Source organism: Taudactylus pleione, unplaced genomic scaffold (assembly GCF_031769625.1).
Source record: "Taudactylus pleione unplaced genomic scaffold, aTauple2 ptg000372l, whole genome shotgun sequence".
Lineage (NCBI taxonomy): Eukaryota > Metazoa > Chordata > Amphibia > Anura > Myobatrachidae > Taudactylus > Taudactylus pleione.
This window is the reverse complement of record NW_028284773.1, coordinates 17,151,841-17,168,653: the sequence shown is the minus strand read 5'-3', so window position 1 is coordinate 17,168,653 and position 16,813 is coordinate 17,151,841. Positions and strand designations below refer to the sequence as shown.

At 44.1% G+C, this 16,813-nt stretch overlaps 1 protein-coding gene across 1 annotated transcript in view; it reads right to left on the bottom strand.

Annotated features, from left to right (window-relative positions):
- Nucleotides 1-13,368, bottom strand: part of MELTF (melanotransferrin) — a 145,407-nt gene extending 132,039 nt beyond the window's left edge. The window contains exon 1 of the mRNA XM_088444768.1: nt 13,285-13,368. Within this exon, the coding sequence (XP_088300894.1) occupies nt 13,285-13,330 (46 nt within the window). The 5' untranslated portion in view covers nt 13,331-13,368. The remainder of the gene's footprint in view (nt 1-13,284) is intronic.
- Between the last annotated feature and the right edge of the window lie 3,445 nt (nt 13,369-16,813).

Here is a 16,813-nt window from a genome sequence, read left to right as displayed (position 1 = left end):
TGAGATGCAATAAAGAGATGTTTTTAAGAAGACTGGTGAGTGCTACCCCCCCTTTTTTTCTACTTTTGCATGAAGAGGATTATTGTTATCCCATATGGGTGTGTCACCCCAGCAATTTATTATTGAAGACGAAAGTGTGGACCTATTTGGACTATATATATATATATATATATATATACACACACAGTGTATATATATATATATATATATATACACTGTATATATATATATATATATATATATGTATATATATGCAGCAAAACACAGCGGCACTCACGGGTCTTGTAACAAAGAATGATGCCAACCAAGGGCACATTCGCTCAATGTTTTAGTCGCTTAGACTTTTAACAACAACTCGAGTTCTTGATAAAAGTCTAAGCGACTGAAAAATTGAGCAAAACTTTTATCAATATGCTGCAAAAATAACGACACATTACTTTTGCCAAGTGAAATCTCACGCCAGGGATCCCATGAACCAGTGGTGTATGTGTATAGGGCCTGGAGAAAAGGTGTCTCCGCGTTGCCCACCAGGGGAAGGTTCACCCTGTGGCCGCTCTCGCCATATTTCCAGAAACTTTATTTCTGCATAGAAGAAAGCAAAGTCTCTGGCTTGCCTATGTTCTGCAAGTGTCAGCTACATCATTCTGGGGGGATATGCATCCAAATATCTTCTACATGTGGCCTCTTAACTCTTATAAAGCCTCTGCGCTGAAACCATCTCTCTGTTTTAAAATTTTGTCACTTTCATAAAAAAATAAGTCGCTGTGTCATTAATAGTGATTGCGAGTGAGCCAGAAACTGACTTCACTAGACAAATACAAACCCTCCAACCCTCCTTGTTTGGAGGCTCCAAACAAGGAGGGAAAGTTAGAAACCGCTGAGTAGCCTGGGATGATAGGCGAGGGGTGGTCTAGTTGAAGCCACTAAGGATGATGATCATATAAAAGCACAGAGCTACTGAGCTCCATACCCTTTTCTATCACTGATGTAAGGACCATTACACCCTTGCACCAAACCCCACAATTGTGCTAGTTCCTTGGGAGGAAATGTGCAGATATGGGACCACAAAATAGCATTCGTCAAGGAAGAAAAACTTTGTAATATAATATAATAATTTATATTTAACAATTTAAAACATCACATAATGCAGATTTGTCATGGTACATCTGTTAAGAAATACAGTACATGTATATTTTGTGCTTGTAGAAGTCATACATTTCATGATACATTGATGGATAAGCTGATGTCTATGCTGCACTAAACAGGTAGGACTTCTAGTTTCTGGCCAAGAGACTCAATAGAACAGAGGCTGTATTATAACCATGGTGGGAGTCGATCATTTTATTTTGTTTACTAGTATAAAGACGTCCTGTGGAAAACAGTGCCAGTACATTTATTGCTGAGACAGAGAGACAGAAAGCCACTGTATGAAGTGTTTACATGAAGTACTGAAGGAAAAACTAAAATACATGCATAGACCATTATGTCACCACAACACAGATCTGTAATATGTACAGCCACACAGAACACGTCAGTTAGTCCATATCTCCATAGTGAGGAATGTCTAGCTGTCACACACTTAAAATACAGCTTCCAACTAGCCAGTGACAGAAATACAGCCTCCAACTAGCCAGTGACAGAAATACAGCTTCCAACTAGCCAGTGACAGACATACAGCTTCCAACTAGTCAGTGACAGACATACAGCTTCCAACTAGCCAGTGACAGAAATACAGCTTCCAACTAGCCAGTGACAGAAATACAGCTTCCAACTAGCCAGTGACAGAAATACAGCCTCCAACTAGCCAGTGACAGAAATACAGCTTCCAACTAGCCAGTGATAGACATACAGCCTCCAACTAGCCAGTGACAGACATACAGCTTCCAACTAGCCAGTGACAGAAATACAGCTTCCAACTAGCCAGTGACAGAAATACAGCTTCCAACTAGCCAGTGACAGAAATACAGCTTCCAACTAGCCAGTGACAGAAATACAGCCTCCAACTAGCCAGTGACAGAAATACAGCCTCCAACTAGCCAGTGACAGAAATACAGCCTCCAACTAGCCAGTGATAGAAATACAGCCTCCAACTAGCCAGTGACAGAAATACAGCCTCCAACTAGCCAGTGACAGAAATACAGCCTCCAACTAGCCAGTGACAGAAATACAGCTTCCAACTAGCCAGTGACAGAAATACAGCTTCCAACTAGCCAGTGACAGACATACAGCTTCCAACTAGCCAGTGACAGACATACAGCCTCCAACTAGCCAGTGACAGACATACAGCTTCCAACTAGCCAGTGACAGACATACAGCTTCCAACTAGCCAGTGACAGAAATACAGCTTCCAACTAGCCAGTGACAGAAATACAGCTTCCAACTAGCCAGTGACAGAAATACAGCCTCCAACTAGCCAGTGACAGAAATACAGCTTCCAACTAGCCAGTGATAGACATACAGCCTCCAACTAGCCAGTGACAGACATACAGCTTCCAACTAGCCAGTGACAGAAATACAGCTTCCAACTAGCCAGTGACAGACATACAGCTTCCAACTAGCCAGTGACAGAAATACAGCTTCCAACTAGCCAGTGACAGAAATACAGCTTCCAACTAGCCAGTGACAGAAATACAGCTTCCAACTAGCCAGTGACAGAAATACAGCCTCCAACTAGCCAGTGACAGAAATACAGCCTCCAACTAGCCAGTGACAGAAATACAGCCTCCAACTAGCCAGTGATAGAAATACAGCCTCCAACTAGCCAGTGACAGAAATACAGCCTCCAACTAGCCAGTGACAGAAATACAGCCTCCAACTAGCCAGTGACAGAAATACAGCTTCCAACTAGCCAGTGACAGAAATACAGCTTCCAACTAGCCAGTGACAGACATACAGCTTCCAACTAGCCAGTGACAGACATACAGCCTCCAACTAGCCAGTGACAGACATACAGCTTCCAACTAGCCAGTGACAGACATACAGCTTCCAACTAGCCAGTGACAGACATACAGCTTCCAACTAGCCAGTGACAGAAATACAGCCTCCAACTAGCCAGTGACAGACATACAGCCTCCAACTAGCCAGTGACAGACATACAGCTTCCAACTAGCCAGTGACAGAAATACAGCTTCCAACTAGCCAGTGACAGAAATACAGCCTCCAACTAGCCAGTGACAGACATACAGCTTCCAACTAGCCAGTGACAGAAATACAGCCTCCAACTAGCCAGTGACAGAAATACAGCCTCCAACTAGCCAGTGACAGAAATACAGCTTCCAACTAGCCAGTGACAGACATACAGCTTCCAACTAGCCAGTGACAGAAATACAGCCTCCAACTAGCCAGTGACAGAAATACAGCCTCCAACTAGCCAGTGACAGAAATACAGCCTCCAACTAGCCAGTGACAGAAATACAGCCTCCAACTAGCCAGTGACAGAAATACAGCCTCCAACTAGCCAGTGACAGAAATACAGCTTCCAACTAGCCAGTGACAGACATACAGTTTCCAACTAGCCAGTGACAGAAATACAGCTTCCAACTAGCCAGTGACAGAAATACAGCCTCCAACTAGCCAGTGACAGAAATACAGCCTCCAACTAGCCAGTGACAGAAATACAGCCTCCAACTAGCCAGTGACAGAAATACAGCTTCCAACTAGCCAGTGACAGACAATCACATAGTAATAGGAATAGGGAAATCAATTACTTATAATTCAGAAATATGAGCTTTAATGCGTATTAATAGCAATAGCATATTAGAAACTATGGACACAATTAGTACAACAATAATGTAATGGTTACTTAATAGTTTTCCTCAGTTTTATTATAATAAATATATTATCCTTTCTGAAAATGTAATTCAAACATGAACTATATAAACCAGTGAATTAATTTTTGATGCTTAAAACAACACATAGTATATATACAAATATATATACTGTGTGTGTGTATATATATATATATATATATATATATATATACTGTATACACACACAACGTAGAGTATACACACTCTGAAAAGTGATAAATTGGAAAGTGATAAACTACCACTCAGCTCCTAACTGTCATGTTAGAGGCTGTGTTTGAAAAATGTCAGTTAGGACCTGATTGGTTGGTAGTTTACCACTTTACAGAGATTAGTACATCTGCCCCTTTCCTCCCCCTGTGCAAAATCCTGGCTCAATGACTCATCAACGTCCAGCCCAAACCCCTTGACCTACCAACATGAAATTCGGGGAGTATATTCGTTGAATTACATACAGTAAGCACTCACTAAGCAGGGATTTTTTTAAATTCGACCCCTTAAGGGGGTGAAAAGTAGTAAAATGTTTCCTCTCGACCGAGGTGATTGGCTGACAAAGCAACGTGTCCCAAGTGCTGTGGGGCTGTAAGTTCACTGTCTGAGTCGAATGGCGGGTTCAGAGGTGTGGCTGCAGCACAGTGCAATATTCAAATAGGTGAGCCACACCAACTGCCAGCTATATTTGGCAGCATTTGGGGTGGCAGTTGGTGTCGTTCCCCTATTTGAATATTGGACTTCGCTCCAAACCCACCTCTGAGTTGCCAATGCTAAGGACTTAAAAAACTTTAATAACTTAATCTTTATACTAGCACGCTCCTTTACACCGGAGGCATAAAATAAACGAAGCATATAAGTTAAATGAAGATAGTATGATGGAAATTAAAATATCTAAGGTCTCCCCAGGTAAAACTTGGCACATCACACACACGCACAAACACACTTATGCTCTGACAGTTGAGAAAGTATGTTCCTGTCTGCTAAAGCCTTGGAGCTCGGGAGAAGATTTGGAAATCATGCTACAGTATAATACAATTGTGCAGATAAAGTAAACTATGAAAGTAAATGTATTTAGTGGCCAATCAGAGCCAAAACCTTAACCCAAAAGAAAATCTGTTGAAAAGACAATCTCCAGCCAAATAGCAACAGATGAGAGAAAGGATGGAATAATTTTGTATTATTTTCTATCACATTGAAATTAAACAGCCCATTGTGAATATAAAAGGACTGAAGATTCTTTTTTTGTGCATACTGATTTATAATTCTGCCATGTAGAGCAAAAACACTTTTACATGCTGCTATCATAAGATATTCCCTTCTCACACTTTAGTCTGAGAATACTGTAGGCACCCTGTCTCTGCTTACTAATATCATCATTTAATTATTCATTACAGTTTAGACCATTTATTTTGTAACAAGAAAAATTCTAACATTCTTATAATACACACAATACCACTTAAAGCATTTTGTATAACTAGAGCATTGTGGGATTTAGACAATATGACTTCTGGTGTCCTCGGCTGCCCTTATTGATGTACAGAGGTAGTAGAAGCAAAGTGTGACAATGTAAAGCCCACTATACTGTACAGTATGTTATTTTGGCAGGACAACCTTTTCGTAATTCACATATTTTTAGTAAGCAGTTCACATTTTCTATACTTGTAATGGGAAATGTAATCTGCTCATATTTACTAAAAATATATTGTGGAAAAGTATTGTGGGAAGCCCTGTGATAATAATGCCATCATCAGATGGCGTTATTAGAGCTTTCACCCGGATCCCAGACTCCTGCTCCACTCTGACAGGCAGAGCAGAGCAGGGAGCCAACCCCCTGGGATCAGCTTTGTGGTCTAAATAGACCACAAGCTTATCACTGTAAAAAAAAAAAACACTTACCTGCAGCCGGTGGTCCGCTGATCGATGAGCTCTCGCCTCTAGTCCACTGGTCGCCGGGGCTCCTGCACTGTTGGGTCAGCTCTGCTGTAAACCGGCATCAAGCGAAGTGTGCAGAAGGGATTCGCAGGCACAGAGCTTTATAGCAAGCTCTGGGCCTGATTCAGACCCGCTTGCGAGCGCTATGCGTCGATGGTGGCCCAGTGCGCATGCGCACGACGGAGCCGGCTCAGTGGTGCGCATGGGCGAGACCCGGTTAGCGATGGGCAAACCGTCGCTCCGGGTCTCGTACCAAAGGGGGCGTGCTGTCGATGTTGCGATGTTGCTGTCTGTTAGAGCCGAAAGCTCTCTGGGGCTTGCGGCAACGAGACCCTACCACAAGGGTCTCGTCGCAAGCCCGATGGTCGTGATGGTCTTGACCATCGCGACCATCATCATGGCCGCTCACTATAGCTGTGGGTGGTCACCCACAGCTATGCGAACGGTCAGGAGGCCGCTCTAAAAAACAAGAAGGCCGGCCCTGATTCAGAGCGAGCGCTCTGTCAGAGCGTCCGGCTCTGAATCAGGGCCTCTGTTCCTGCATGCGATGTTAGTACATCCAAGTGATATTTCCTAAATGCTAATTTAGTTGAAAATATCACACTAAGGGCGAGATTTAGGGGCATATGTATCAAAGCTTGATGTGAGATAAAATTGTGAGATACATATCACCAACCAATCAGCTTCTAACTTACATTTTGCAGGCTGTGTTTAAGAAATGATAGTTTGGAGCTCATTGGTTGGTGATATATATTTCACAATTTTATCTCACATCTAGCTTTGATACATATGCCCTTAATAAATCTTGGAGAGAGATAAAATTGGAGATAAATAGCACCAACCAATCAGCTCCTAATTGTCATTTTTCAAACACAGCCTGTAAAGTGACAGTTAGGAGCTGATTGGTTGGTGCTATTTATCTCCAATTTTATTTCTCTCCAAGCTTTATTAAATCTCCCCCTAAATGCGGATTGTAGTAAATAGGGGCCTTAGTCACCACTCCAGTGTTTTTCACACTTCTTCCATCGTTCACTTCGCTTTCAACTCACTTCCTGCCCCCATACCCCATACCTTTGGCCTCTTGCTTATCATCAGCACTCAAGCTCAATATAGCCCACATATGCACACCCATTATGGCCACGCACGCTCATCCTGACATATGCATCTCAACCTATTTCTCCCATCATAACCTACACTTTAGAAAACACTATTTGGTATAGCTCGATTGCCCAGTCTGTAGCTACACACCATGCAAGCATCACACACAGGACCTCATTCAGAGCCGCTCACAAAATGCGAGCACTCACTCTGAATGAGGGTGGCCGCATCACTAAATAGAGCCGGCCTCCTGGCCGCTCGCTAAGCAGTGGGTGACCACCCACAGCTTTAGCGAGCGGCCAGGTTGATGGTCGGGATGGTCAAGACCATCGGGCTTGCGACGAGACCCTTGTGGTAGGGTCTCGTCTGCCGCAAACCCCAGAGAGCTTCCAGCTCTAATAGAGCCGGGAAGCTCTCCCACTGACATCAGTGGTGATGTCAGTGGGGCGTCCACAAACGGCAGGCGTTCGTTTGGGAATGCCTCCGTTTGTGAAACCACCCCCCTGCCACACCTACAAAATGGGGCGAGCTGTCGATCACCATCGACAGCCGCCCTTTTGTAGTGACCACGGAGCTAGAGAATTTCTCGCTCCGGGGCTTGCGCATGCGCAGTCGCTGCGATTGCGCAGAGCCCAACATCGACATGCTTGCAAGCAATCAAGCGCTTGCGAGCGGGTCTGAATGAGCCCCACAGTCTTAAACTGGCTACGTACTGTACACACTTATTTTATATTTTGTTAGTTTGAACAACAAACAATATATCGGTAGTGGATCGGCAGGTGTGTACACCCAATATGTCTGTGAACGACATTGTTAACTGACATATCAAATTGGCCCTGCAGCACAGCTGATGGCGATATATCTTATTTATTTATTTATTATTAACAGTTTCTTATATAGCGCAGCATATTCCGTTGCAGATATATTGCTATGTCTGCCTGTGTGTATGGGCGACCCACTGACCGCCAATACACTGGCTGCAGGAACTGCCCGTAAGCAGGGCCGGCCCTAGCCCAAATTTTTTGGTAAGTGAGTATATTTTTTGGCACCCCCCCAAACATATTGTTGCGCGTGCCCAAACAAATTAAGGGGCCGTGCTCACATGGAAAAAGCCATAACCATGACACACACCCCTTTCTCGTCACTCTGGGAACAGTCCTTTTCATTCCATATGCACCTTAATGCGGTTCCCCCATTAGTGCCCCTTATACAGTACCCCCAGTATGCAATGCCCCCCAGTAGTGGTCCCTCTTATGCAGGCCCCAAGTAGTGCCTCTTATACATTGCCCCTAGTAGTGGTCACCCTTATGCAGGCCCCCAGTAGTGATCCTCCCAATGCAGTGCCCCTTGTATATTGCCACCAGTAGTTGTCCACCCTGTGCAGTACCCCTTGTGCCCCAGGAGTGGTCCCCCTTATGCAGTCCCCCAGTAGTGCCCCTTATATAGTGCCCCCAGTAGTGGTCCCCCCTATGCAGTGCCCCCTGTAGTGGTCCCCCCTATGCAGTGCCCCAGGAGAAGTCCCCCTTATGCAGGACTCCAGTAGTGCCCCAGTAGTGATCCCCCCTATGCAGTGCCCCTTTTACAGTACCCCCAATAGTGGTCCCCCCTGTGCAGTGCCCCTTTGTGCCCCCAGTAGTAAGCCCCTTATATAGTGCCCCCAGTAGTACTCCCCCCTATGCAGTGCCCCTTATATAGTGCCCCCAGTAGTAGTCCCCCCATGCAATGCCCCCAATAGTGGTACCCCTTATGCAGTGCCCTTTAAACAGTGGCCCCAGTTGTAGTCCCCCCCTATGCAGTACCCCCAGTATTGCCCTATATATAGTGCCCCCAGTAGTGGTCCACCGATACAGTGCCCTCAGTGGTAGTCCCCCCTTGTAGTGCCCCTATTAGTAGTCCCCTCCTTGTAGTGCCCCTAGTAGTAGATCCCCCCTTGTTGTGCCTTGTGCCCCCAGTGGAGGTTCCCCCCTATGCAGTGCCCCCAGTAGTAGCCCCACCTTGTAGTGCCCCCCCCTCAGTAGACACACACATAATAAAAAAAAGAACAGTTACCTGAATCCCCGCTCCGGCTCCTGCTTCCGCCGCCATCTGCTCCTCAGTCTGTCCTCCCGGGCCGCTCTGCATTATGGGATTGACGTCATGATATCTCTCCCATTACCCACTGCGGGAGCCGGAAGTTGGAGCTCATGAGTGAGTTCTAGCCCGGCTCCGGCAGTGGGCGCAGCAGCCAATGAGAGTCTGACAGACTCTCATTGGCTGCTAATTTAAAAACAAACACACTGCTGCCAGCACCGGCAGCTGTGTGTTTGTCACTCACTGTGCAGTGCTGACCAAACTCCGTCCGGTCAGCGCTACATGCGCGGTGCAGCTGTGTCACAGAGACACAGTCTGCCCCCCGCCTGCATGGTAGCACTATGTGGCGCGCTACTCAGCTGCGTACCATGCGTATGCGTAGAACCGGCCCTGCCCGTACTGACATCATAACTGGGTTGGCACATTTAAATGCCTTGCCAGTTGTGATACCTGGCCTGACGTGTCGAGCTGTCAATTGTTAAGTGTGTATAGTTTACCAAATCAGCTGTTTGTATTGATGTGGCTTAATATAGAGATAGCACTTCATTCTATTTGGTTTCTGTGTTCTAATTCTGAGAGGGTCAGCTCCTCTATTGGTAGCAGCAATCCTATAAGACCTATATTACTTAGTAAGTAAAACACCAACTTATTTCTCCTCCACTAATTGACCCATCTAGTGACCCCTTTGTTGTGTTTTTTTCTGTGAAATAAATACCCGAATTACACTTTGTACACATGTGAACGCTTTTCATCAATGACCGTACCATAAATAAAGTAGGCGAACGGCCGAATGTTTTATAAGAGGATACAACTGGAGTCCTAATTGTATTAGACGGAATGGGTTCCCGTCAGCGGCAGCCCGACAGGAGCAGAGTGCGACGCAGCGGAAGCCCGACACCGCTGGAAATCCTGATCGTGGATAGGTAAGTATCCACTAACCTAACCCCCCTAACCCTCCTTAGGGGTGCCTAACCCTAACTTCCCCCCCAAGTGCCTAACCCTAATCCCCCCTCTAAGTACCTAACTCTAACCACCCCCTTCCCGCTACCTAAACCTAAGTCCCCCAGGGGGTGCCTAACCCTAACCCTCCCTCCCCCTAGCCTAACCCTAACCCTCCTGGGGGGGGTGCCTAACCCTAAGTCCCCCCCGGGAGCCCTAAACCTAACCCTCCCCCCGGCGGCTGTCCGCTCGAAGCACCCAGCATCACTGCGATCGTGATGCCGGGCGCCGGTCTCCCGGCGTCGGGGAAATGCGGGCGTCTACATCTAGACGCCCGGCATTTCACCCTTGCCGGGATAAGACAGTCGGGAAGCCGGCTGCCGGTATATAGGCAGTCGGCTTCCCGATTGCTTCCCGTATTAGACAGATAGACAGATAAATAAATGTAATTTTTCTATAGTAAATCCCCTTAAAAAGTTAGATAAATTGAACCTAATAATGATATATTAAACACAATCAAATGCATATTTCAAAATAAAACCACATATTTGTTTTAATAAAAAATGAGAGAGTACATGATTAAAAAATTGAGGAAATAAAAAAATAGATATAGCAAAAAAGTTATATAGATAAAAATAATCGAAATAAATGAGTAAAAAATATGAAGTTAAATAGATAACAAATTAAATGAGGGTTTCCTCAACTAGTTATAAGATCAAAAAGATTTAGTTATAGAGCTGCCATTGCTAAATAATGCACTATTAATATCAGGCCTTATTTCATTAGAATTGATAGTTCTCCACATATTTGTTTTAATACAGCTGTGTATATTTTACGCTGGAGATAGTGATACTGTATTTTAAATACATCTTTTTTACAACACTATGTCATATTGAGAGTTTGAGAGTAGCTATAAATCAACCAAACCTGTGATGAGCAGTAGCACAAAATAGATCACAAGAACAATACCATAAGAAATATATAAAAAAAAAAAAGTATAGTTATGCATATTTATGTTAGCTACTAATAATGTAAGTGGCATGCTCATCTATTGGAAATAAGATCTGGGAAATATTTATAACAGCTACTATAATACATAATTGAAACTAGTAGCAATATAGTTTTATAATGTGACTTTAACAAAAAAAAGTAGCCTATATACTATTAAGACATCCTTCCAAAACTAGCAACAACTAATAATCTATTACCAGGTTACAGCACCTGAAGTATTTTGTTTTTAACTTCATCTCTAAGGACCTGATTCAGAGTTAGGAGCAAATAAAAAGGAGCAATTTGCTCCTGGAACAAACCATTTTGAATGCAAGTCGTGTAAATGCATTTATTTATTTTTGCATGCAGAGAAAATACTGACTGCTTTTCATTGTAAGAAACAAAAAAAGTATTCCTCCAGCACTCAGAATGAAATCAGCAAGAAGATTTGAAAAACTACATGGTGGTAGATATTTCAGAGATCTCAGTTGCATATGTTTACAAAAATATGGCTAAGCCTCCGGGCCACGTCATGACGTCTCTGATACCGGAGGACCCTATCACTTGGTCAGAGTCTGGGGTGCAGTACCTCAAAAAAGCCGGCGAAGGCCAGCCACCCCAGTGAAGCTCGCCAATGAGAGACTAAAGTGTTGATATGTGTTTAATAAGAATAAAGCAAAAACTATGTGTTAATGGATGATACATAGGTGAAAGGTGTAATTAAAACGCTAAGAAAAAAAAATTAAATAAATATATATACAATAAAAAAATAATAATAATAATTTGAAGGTTTAAAGTGCTAAATAAAGTATTAAAGCGTGCCACCCCAGAGCAGCCCAGCCATACCAACTCCAAGGGGCACTGCACCCTAAACTCATCCCCAAAACTGATAACTATATCCAATTTAGGTCATATAATTGCCCAATATAAGGCCACATGATAATGGCACATACAAATATACCTGAATTGACAGCCTTTCACCTATGTATAACCCATCAGCACATTTTTTTTTTTTGCTTTACTCTTATTAAACACAATTACTTTTTTTGTTTCTTGTATAGACTTAACCCCTCCCTTACATACACCTGAGTGATATTACTGAAGTGATTGAGCAGCTACAGTACCAACATGTATTGCATTTCATTGTAGCAAACAAGTACTGGGCTGCCTTGATTTTATAATGAAATGTAAAATGTAACTTTGACACACCCTTCCCAATTGTAATTCCCTTTGCACATTCTTAATCTGTTCTACCTGCAGTGCAACAAGGTTTTGCCAAGGTGCAAATTACTCCTTTGTTGATCCTTATTTTTACTTGGTCTTGAATCTTAAATATTTTTTGCTGCATTTTTCTGATGATTTCTGTAGTAATTAAGTTCCCCCGATGTATTAAGAGGTTGCGCTATTTTCAGTCGCCCCAGCAGTCCCCTTTTAATTAATTTCTTAGTGCCATAACATGAAATTATAATTACTGGAGCCTTATTATGGATGTACATGCTATGCTTCTAAGCTCATGAAACTAAACAAAAAAGGTGAGAAAATAATGGAATCACAAACAAGTGTCCGTGGCTCTAACTGTGTGGAGTTTGTATATTCTCCCTGTGCTTGCGTGGGTTTCCTCCGGGTACTCCGGTTTCCTCCCACACTCCAAAAATATACTGGTAGGTTAATTGGCTCCTGGTTAAAGAATTAACACTAGTGTGTATGTGTGTGAGCATGTGGTAGAGTTATACAGATTATAAATTCCAGTGGAGCAGGGACTGATATTAATGGCAAAATATTCTCTGTAAAGCGCTGCGGAATATAAGTGTGTGTTATATAAATTACTGACATGAGTGTAAAACATTTATAGAAGAGGGAAAATCTAAAAAGAAAAAGCCATGTGGGGGACGAGGGTACATTTCTTGATAATCACTCTTCATAAATGTGGCCCATTGTTCGCATTTGTGCACTAAATACTGATATTTTCCTGCCATGTTCTTTACAACAAATGTAGATAATTAACTTTTATAGGCTAACTACTATGATAGAGAAATGTGAATGTTTTTTTCTCATGTGCTAATTCAAATATCACAGTGCAACAAGAATAACATGAATTGTTTAATTATTGCAATCAATTAAACTGCTTACATCTTTTACTTTTCTGCGTGCTCATTAAAATCAAGAACATTGTTATTGATTTTGAATGAAACTTTCCATCCTAGTTTTGTTCTTAAGGCCCCCATACATCAGAGATTGATTGCAGCAATCGTGCAATTTGCAATCGATTGTGTATAAAAATATTTCCCTTTTTCAATCGATTGCAGAATTGCCACAATCGATTGAAAAAGGGAAAGATTTTAATACACAATCGATTGCAAATTGCACGATTGCTGCAATCAATCTCTGATGTATGGGAGCCTTTAGGCATACAATACACAATAATATTGATATGACATTGTAAAGGAACACTCACTTGTTTGGGTGAAGTAAAGAATGAAAAACAAACTTTTCCAGATCATCTCTCCTAGAGCTACGGACTGCAACCTCTACAAGTTTGTTTCAAGAAAGAGACTGTTATATTTCAAGCAAGTACTCTTATGAAAAGCGGTTTGGTAATCATGCCTGCTCCCTGCTGGCCAGGTTCCATATTAAGGAGTGTTTGACTAAAGGGCAAAGAGAAGCTGGAATATGAAAAACACTCAGGGAAAATCATCAGTTTTCAAATCAGACTACTTTAATTTAATAACTAATGTTGTAAAGTGTGTGCAATCATTCACAGTGTACATTTTACACCAATATCAAACTCCTATCGCTACATAAAATATCTGCATTTCTTATAGTGGCAAGAAATGTGTGTGTACTATGTGTGATTTTAAATTATTTATATATATATATATATATATATATATATATATACACACACCCACACTGAAGTGCCAAAAGTCATAGGATAGCAGTATGTAAAGGTAATGGTAGGTGGTGTCACCGTTCTGTGACATCTTGGAAATGCCCAGACCTGCATCAGTTGTAATCTGACTTTGAACACCGCCTAGGCTGCTCACGGCAAGGCGACATGAATTATCGGAGTTCAAATGGGGCATGATAGTGGGTGCCTCACGGATGGGACATTCCATTTTCAAAGTTTTGAGGACATTCAACATTCCTCGATCTACTGTGACACGTGTGTACCACCAGGAATACCTCATGGCAGGGGCATTACTAGAACTTTGTGGGCCCCATAGCAAAATTTCTAAGGGGCCCTCCAAGTCAAGTATCCACCACAGGGGGGGGTGTTAGAGGGGAGTAAGGGCAGGCAGTGCTGGGGGTAGAGAGGTGATAAGTGCAGACAACAGCTGATGTAGTACTGGGGGAAGGGAGGGGGCAAGGGTAGATGGCTGCTGGTACAGTACTGGGGGCAAGGAGGGTTGGGGACATGCAGTGCTGGGGTTAAGGAGGAGGCAAGGGTAGATAGCAGTTGGGGCAGTAGTGGGGAGAAAGGAAGTGGTTAGTGGCAGGCAGTACTGGTGGTAGGGAGGGGATATGGATAGATAGCAGCTGGGACAGTACTGGGGGAAGGGTAGATAGCAGCTGGCACAGTACTGGGGGCAAGGAGGTACTAGGTGTAGGGAGGGGGTAAGGGTAGATAGAACGGAAGCTTAAAGTAGCAGCTTGCCCATCCCACCACCACAAACACCAGCAGTACCGCTTTACCAAATGGTGGTATCCCACTCGCCTGCCCCTCTTCACTGTTAGCAGCAGCCATGAGAAGTCACCCTCAGCCCCCCCCCCACTTGTCACAGCACCACCAGTGCTCCAAACCAAACCCCAACCGCTTACTTGAATTATCCTCCAGGTCAGGGAGTGCAACCACATGCGCAGACACCGTCTTCTCGTCACAGCGTATGGCTGATACCTGGTCCACCTTTGCAATATGCTGCCCAGGAACCAAGAGCCGACCTCACGCCGGATACTGCTGGGGGCTGCTTGTATCTCTGTAGTGCCAGTGCTGGGGGCTATCCTCTCACCGGGGGCTGATTGCAGTAGTGGTGCTGCCTGCAATGCCGGGGGTCATTTGTGGTGACGGGGGCCATCCTCACATGGGGAGCCACTTTTGTTACTGGTGGCCACCTATCACAATATGGTATGCCATCACACCCTGTGGTTAACTGCAGATTCAGCATTCTCAGAGTGAGATTGCGGTCACTCTCAAAATGGTGGAGCTGCTAATTCACAGAAATGTGTGCTCATTGGAACACATCCATTAAGGCGTCAGCCTGAATGATCTGAATTTCATTGCTTTTTTTTAGTTTGAGAGGCACAAATTCAGTAGGTTTTGAGAAAATTTCAGATCATGTCTAAGAAGTCTTAATGGGACATGTGAAACCATAAGGTTTTTTGTCTGTGGAATTTCATTGCTTTTTTATAATTTATTAACCATCAGGGTTTTGATAAGCAAACCGGGCCACCTGCAGGGTGGTGCAGGGCAGCAGCAGGGGTGCAGAGCAGTGGCAGCAACAGGGCCGTGTACAGAAGCACCAGCGGACAACAGAGGGACTCACTGGTGCTGGGCATGCACCTAAGCAAATCAAATCAATAAGACACATATGCATGGACGTATCAGTGAGATCCATCCATGAATCTGTTGAAAAATGAATGTGTAATATAAAAAAAATATATATGATTTGCCCCCACAGCACAACCAGCATTGGACTTTGGAGCCCCAGTGCTGGTTGTGCTCAATACAGAGGACAAACGACGTAGGGATCCCCTGTATTAAGCACAACCACACCAGGCTAATCAGAGCCAGCCCTGGTTGCCAAAATACAGGGGACAAACGGCATAGGGGTTCACTCGAAAAAAATGGCGTTCTCCCATAAAGAACTCCTGAGGGGGGGCATGGTGTTTAAGGGGCTATACCACAAAAGCTATTAGAGGTGCTGAGCTGAAATTTGGCACAGGCAGGTAGAACTGTCGCTCGGTGCTGCATGGCAAATTTCAGGGCAAAATCATAAAAAATTATGATTTGGGAGTAATTACATTTCCAACTGTCAGTTTCTTATTAGGACAACTTTTCTGCTGTTCTCTATGGGGGATTTTTAGGAAGGCTAAACTCAGAGTAGGGGGCGAATTTAGACTTGGTGTTTGTTTTATTAGGTAGCTATTGTTCCAGGGTAGGTGCTTTTGGGGTTTAGGTAATTGAGAAAGTTACCGTTTTTAAACTATTACCTCATAAATCTGCCATTGTAGAAATAGGAAGTTTCAACTTGTTGCGCAGCCTCAGTAGGAACCTCCAGCAGGTGTATTCACTGTGGCTTCACTTGGGTGCACCAAGATGGCTGGCCAGTGCGGGCGGTAGCAGCGGTGGGCTTGGGGGTTAGAAAGCGTCCATTAGCTGCGGCCGGGACCCGGGAGAGGAGGGGGTAGCGGGCATTAGCTGCAGCCGGGTCCTGGGGACGGTAGTGGACGATAAATGCGGTGGTGCGGTGGCATTGCGGGCGGCATGACCCAGGGGAGGTAGCAGCAGACAGATGCAGGCTCGGATCTGAAAGATCTGTGGTACCTGCATCTCTGTATAAATAAACAAACACAGAAGCACGGAAGGGATCAGTGAGACCCGTCTGTGCTTCTGTGTTTTAAAAAAAAGAGAAAACCTACGTAAACAAAAATTGCCCCCCAAAGAACCACCAGCACCGGGCTTTGGAAACCCAGTCGTTTGTCATCTGTATTTAGCACAACCAGTACTGGGTTTCCAAATCCCGGTGCTGGTTGTTTTTTTTGTTTTTTTACACAGGTTTTCTTCTTTTTTTTTTTTAAACACAGAAGCACAGACTGGTCTCACTGATCCCGTCCGTGCTTCTGTGTTTGTTTATTATCCGAGACTGCATCTGTCTGCTGCTACCTGCCCCGGGTCCTGCCGCCTGCACCGCCGCTGCTAACACCCGCTACCGTCCCCGGATCCCAGCCGCAGCTGATTACAGACGCCTGTGTGAGGCTGGTTTATG